The sequence below is a fragment of the Lolium rigidum genome, chromosome 5, assembly GCF_022539505.1.
Source record: "Lolium rigidum isolate FL_2022 chromosome 5, APGP_CSIRO_Lrig_0.1, whole genome shotgun sequence".
Taxonomy (NCBI): domain Eukaryota; kingdom Viridiplantae; phylum Streptophyta; class Magnoliopsida; order Poales; family Poaceae; genus Lolium; species Lolium rigidum.
The window spans coordinates 155665482-155671481 of NC_061512.1; the positions used below are offsets into that span (position 1 = coordinate 155665482).

The 6000-nt window shown below is 38.9% G+C and overlaps 1 protein-coding gene across 1 annotated transcript; it reads left to right on the top strand.

The window, feature by feature from the left end:
- The first annotated feature begins 131 nt into the window (after positions 1–131).
- Positions 132–2999, top strand: LOC124652563 (coatomer subunit zeta-2). The gene is made up of 7 exons (XM_047191601.1): positions 132–233; positions 451–510; positions 973–1132; positions 1766–1913; positions 1997–2074; positions 2516–2600; positions 2688–2999. The coding sequence occupies exons 2-7, from the start codon at positions 493–495 to the stop codon at positions 2745–2747; spliced, it is 549 nt and encodes a 182-aa protein (XP_047047557.1). The 5' UTR covers positions 132–233; positions 451–492; the 3' UTR covers positions 2748–2999.
- The last annotated feature ends 3001 nt before the right edge of the window (positions 3000–6000 follow it).

A 6000-nucleotide genomic window follows, 5' to 3' on the forward strand; every position in this document is an offset into this window, starting at 1 on the left:
GTAACTTTTTTTTTTGCGCTAAAAAAAAAATCCAACGAAGGCAATTGGGCCGGGCCAAGCGGGCCTGTTGGAGGCTTTTGTAGTAGTTATTAAATCAAGCAACAAACTCGTCCATTTCCGTTCGCCTAATCACTTGCCTTTCTCTAAACTCGGCTGTTGCATCTCAGATCTCGCGGGCACCAACAAACCAGAGCTTTCCCACTCTCCTACTCGGACTCTCTGAAATCTCCCAGGTAAACTCTTCCTCCCTAGATCTCTCGAACCCCCATCTTCGAGAATTCGCTACGATCGATCCGACGCGCGCGTTCGCTACGTATGATCCGCGCGTCTGGCAGCCATCTCGAGAATTTTCGTTGCTTTGCTTTTTTGCCCGGATCTGTCGAGAACGGGGCGGTCGGATCCGTGTTGCTGCTGATCTTACCTCTCTGGGCGCGTTTCTCTTTTCGGCAGGAAAAAGAGCTTGGAAGGAGCTGGGGAGGTGGAGAGGAGGCCATGGGGGAATTCTCCAAGGTCCGAAGATTCTTTCCCTGCTGCCGTTAACATATATTCTGATCCTGACTATGTATTTACCTTCGAATGGCGCATTCGATGTACCGAGGGTGATCTTGTGCTATTAAATTTGGGTCCCAATGCCTGATCGATCGATTAGCCAGATAGAAATATTAACCGTGCAGAAATGAAGAAAATTAGATTACGATTTATGATTAACACATTCCTTTCTGTAAAGCTTATCCATTCTACGTAGAGTAGCAGCGGCCTTTCCCAGTTGATCCATCTCAGTTCATGTATCATAATTTAGGATTTTTCATTTTGAAACCGCAGCTAGAGTCGACAGCTTGATGCTAAATTGCTAAAATGTAAAGAAAGAAAATACCATGTGATGCTTAGCTTGCAATCTGCCAAGTAAAATGTTGGTTGCTGACATATCACACATTATCTGACTATCTATACTGATACATTACGTTTACGCAGGCGTCTTGCCCTTCTGTGAAGAACATTTTGCTACTTGACTCAGAGGGGAAGCGTGTTGCCGTGAAGTACTTCTCAGATGATTGGCCAAGTAATGCATCAAGGTTGACCTTTGAAAAGTCTGTTTTCACTAAAACTTTGAAGACAAATGCACGCTCTGAAGGTAATTCATTCACAGTGTGTAGCATTTGAATTCCTGCCATACCATTTCGTACCACAGGTATTAATGCATGTAGTTGCTTATGCAACTTCACACCATTAGGCATAGATTGTAATTCACAAAATTAGTTGAGTGTGCCATTAAGCTTCATATTTGAGATCTTAGATGCAATTACACACTTATCTATCTCGGGATTTAAGTTGAACTCCACTATTAATGTATAATGAAGTTATACTCCCTAAGATGCTTGGTTCCTTGATGGTAAATTAAACCGTGAATATTCCTTTTATGGTTTCTAAGCTATTTGGTAGGAGCAGCCTGTTTGATTTTGTTGACAATTATTCAACACTTCGCTGGTTTATGTTATGTACTTAGATCTCATGTAAGTCAAACAAGGGCTATTAGCCTAACTGGAAGTATTTCATAAACAAATCATTTTAGTTTACTGTTGCTAGCAAATAGTATTAGTTGCATTGAGGAAGCCTGAGTTTTCAATGACCGTGAAATGCTTATTATTGGATGAATGAGAAGTTTCAGGTTTATGTTCATTACGTACTTATGTCCAACAGTATCAACTATTTTGTTGTCTAACCTTAAATTGGATTTACCTTTGACACCTATGTTATTACTATGCAGCTGAGATAACATTACTTGATGGCTATATTATCGTCTACAAGTTTGTGCACGACCTTCACTTTTTCGTCACTGCCGGAGATGACGAGAATGAGCTCATCATATCAAATGTACTACAGGGTTTTGCTGATTCTGTTGGTCTTCTACTTAGGTAGTATACTTGTTCTAGTGTTACTGCATGAACTGGTATATTTGCAAGGCAGCTGGTTCAGGGTGCAACTTTCTGTGCTTCAGGGGTGATGTTGAGAAGAGGACTGCACTTGAGAACTTGGACTTGATACTTCTCTGCATTGATGAGATTATTGATGGCGGGTAAGGATTCCCTGTGATCTATGCTAACTTTCTATCTTCTGCTGTTTCAGAGTCTTCTGCTTAGATGAAAGTGTTGTTGGGCATTTTACTCTTGCGCTATTTGAACATGATGCTGCACCATTATCATAGAGTATTATTCCCTCCGTCCCAAATTAAGTGACTCGGATTTGTCTAGATTCACATGTATCTACACACTAAAGCATCTAGAGACATGCGAATCTAGACAAATCTGACTCACTTAATTTATGATGAAGTATTTCCTTTTGACTTGGCTTTGTGTTCGTTTTTCTGGATCTCTCATGGAGTTTTTGCTAGAATGAGCACTTCAAATTTCACTTGTTGGCGGAGATAGCTTTAGGCCCATCTCTGTAGCCAGTGCATGTGCCTTCCAAATTGTTGCAAATATTCTGAAACTATGCAATCGTTTCTGTACTTGCGCAGCATAATTCTTGAGACAGATGCAAACACCATCGCTGGTAAGGTTGCGACCAATGCTGCCGACGGTTCAGTCCCTTTCTCTGAGCAGGTAAGTTTCTGCACCTCCATCCCCGCGCAATCCTCTGTGAGTTATTGCCACGTTACTTCTCATGCATTGTCTGTTTGTTCTCTGCAGACGATATCTCAAGCTCTGGCCACAGCTAGGGAACACTTTGCAAGATCTCTTCTCAAATGAACGACCAGCACTTTTTTTTTCACTTGTTATTACAACTTGTGTGAGCTCAGGTTGGGCTACTGTATGTTATGTTGGGCCTGGTAGTTGTTACTCACCCTGAGCTGCAGTGCAATTGTGGCAGACAGAAGTAATTAAATGTGACTGGATACTCCTCAGATGCTATGTAATTCTTTCTCATTCGTCAAGTGTCATGTATCTTACATTTTCCGGAAGTATAGAGGAAAATAAAGGCTGTCTTTATCCGCTCTCCAATCCATTAAACAGCAGTCGTCTCAAACTGTAAAGGTTCTTGCTACAACTTTCTCTTCCTATGCGTGGACAATACCTTATGCAGGTACATTTTTAATTACTGAGCAGCAGCAGTACCCCTCTCTTTATAACATCGTGCAACATAAGAATGTATCGACGGTATTAGCGCAAACTCCGCTTAATATTTGCTTTCGGAGGGGTTTAAATGATCATAAATGGAATGCATTGTTACATTTATGTCAACTGTTAATTAATGTAAACTTAACTACTGAGCCAGATAAGTTTGTGTGGAAACTTACTGACTCTGGTTTGTTTTCGATTAAATCTATTTATTTGGATTACACGAATGGACATACTACGGTTTTTTCGTAAATATCTATGGAAGCTGAAAATCCCCTTGAAGTTTTTTTATGTGGTTTCTAAACAATAAGGTGCTTCTAACTAAGGACAATTTGGCTAAGCGTAAGTGGAATGGATGTCAAAAGTGTTGTTTTTGTGACTAGTGAAACCATTCAGCATTTGTTTCTTGCATGTCCTTTTGCTAAAATAGTATGGCGCATGGTCTATTTTGCATACAACATACCTCCCCCGTCTAATATTACTAATATTTTTGGCAACTGGTTAAATGGGGTGCGGAAGGAACATAAAGCCAGAATTCGTATTGGAGCTTCAGCTCTGTGTTGGTCTATTTGGAGATGCCGAAATGATATTATTTTTAATAAATAGAAGGGAACTAATTTTTTGCAGGTTATTCGCCGGGCTACGCACTTTATCCAACTATGAACTTTTCTCCTCCCGAAGGATCAGCGGGAGGATATGGTTACTAGATGCAACCGGCTGCTGATGGTTGCACATGACTTCTATTTCCAGGTTATTGGGTGGTATCACATTAATATGATAGACAATGGATAGCTTGTTTATGTGCCTAGCCTTTTTTTGGTTGATTCATGTATCAACCTTGTCTGATCCGTGACTGTAAACTTAAAATATTACTATACTCTTTACTTTTTATAAATAAATTAGCCGTGTATCGAAAAAAACATTTTTAATTACTACTCGTTGTATTAAATGATAGTCGATTAAAAGGAAATGGAGGGAGTACTGCAGTCTTTCTAGATGCAGGCTGTCCGACTTTGGATCATGTATCCCCTTCGTGTTCGAATCGTAGGTGCCATGCACACAAAAAAATTCATGAACCCTCATTGATGGGTGCCCAAGCTTCGCTACTGTAAAAGGCGCACCTCGTTTAACAATTTGGAACTGGACAACACTAACACTTGCTTTTATTCAAAGTTTTACATTAGTACACAACAAACCAATAAGGGTGCCGCCGTCGACAAGCCACATCGGCAATCGGCAACGCACATTTCACGTTGCCTGTGTCCGACATTGGCATAAAAGACACATTTAATTAAGATTTAAAATAGCGTGCTAAATAAAATAGCGTCAGCCTTTTTTAAACCTATGGACGCTATATCGTGCTAATTGCGTGCTATTTTTCAAATAACGTTTTGAAAAATACCAAATATAGCCTAAAAATAAAGGATTTCGCTAAAAAGGTTGGATATTTAGTCCAAAAATTACTTAATCATACATACATAATTACATACAACAAATAGATCTTCAATTTTCGAGAAGGCTACATCAGCATTCAACAAGGTAACAATATAGTATAAATTATTTATTAAGAGTCATCAACATTAGCGATATTATGTTCTAATCTAGAAAAGTAACCAACAGATTGCAGTTTATCACCATGAAAAAGTGAAAGCAACTTAGCTTGAAAAATAGCGAGCTAACGCTATGAAGTTTTAGCTCGATATAGCATGTTATTTCACAAATAGCGCCATAGCGTGCAAAATTACTAAAATTTAGCGTGGACCCTCCAAATATACTATAGCGTGCTATTAATGAAGAAATAGCGCGCTATTTTAATTCTTGCATTTAATTGCTTCACTTTGCAACTAATGACTTGAGAAAAGTCATCAAAACATACCAACATTGATCTAATTTATAAAATTCGGTCACAACAAAATAACCATGAAAACTGACTTTGATTTAGAATTACAATCTAAAAGATAAACCATTTTTTGACACTTCTGTTAGTGTTTTATGATCAAATCTTAGCAGCCTAGACACAACAAGTGTGAAAATCCTTAGTCACTAGGCAAGAAAGCTCGATGGGAACAAAAAGGATACAATTAGTTAAGAATAAAAAACATGTACAATTTCAAAGGAAAGAAGGAATGGCAAGTTTCCCTCCATTGAACATCAATCTATCTAGAAATAGGTAAAGGAAGGCGTATCACAGGGGTATTTTGCTTTTTTCTATTCACTTCCGTGGGGTTCTAAATTGAAAACATGAACACAAACGAAATCGTATTGAAATGAAATCAAAAAAGAAAAGGGAGGAGTAGCTCTTGGTTTAAAGAAAAGGGAGGAGATGGATCGAATTCAGTCTTTTTTTTTCCTTTCTTTGATGAACTTATTGGCTACATGCATGGAACAGGACTTCTGCTCCTAGCTTAGTGGGTTTCGGCGCCGTGCGGATGGCTTTCTAAGGCACGTGCCCTAGATAGCACGGTCCATCATGCAGGGTTCATCGTTTCTATAGTACGTTTATGACCACATCATTCACTCTGCCTGTCAACCGCTTTCTCGAAACATTATCGATTGTTCTATACTGAGAAAAGGAGAAAATAACAATGTGTGTAAAACACAGCGTGTGATTTTTTATTTGTGTGTGTGTGGAGCGCATCAATGGACATATTATCAGAGGCAAATTTCCAGGTTCTCCAGTCCACAGATAGTTTGTGATCACAACCCATTTTACAATTTTATGAAGCACGGTAATGAGAAAAACTCAACCAGGAGCATATGCGTGTACCTCGGTGCATCTTACTGATTTCCGTTATTGCAATGCCCAAATAATAATTTAACTACATATATAAACATTTTATATGTGCAACGCATATCACATTACATACCTTTTGATCAATTTCTT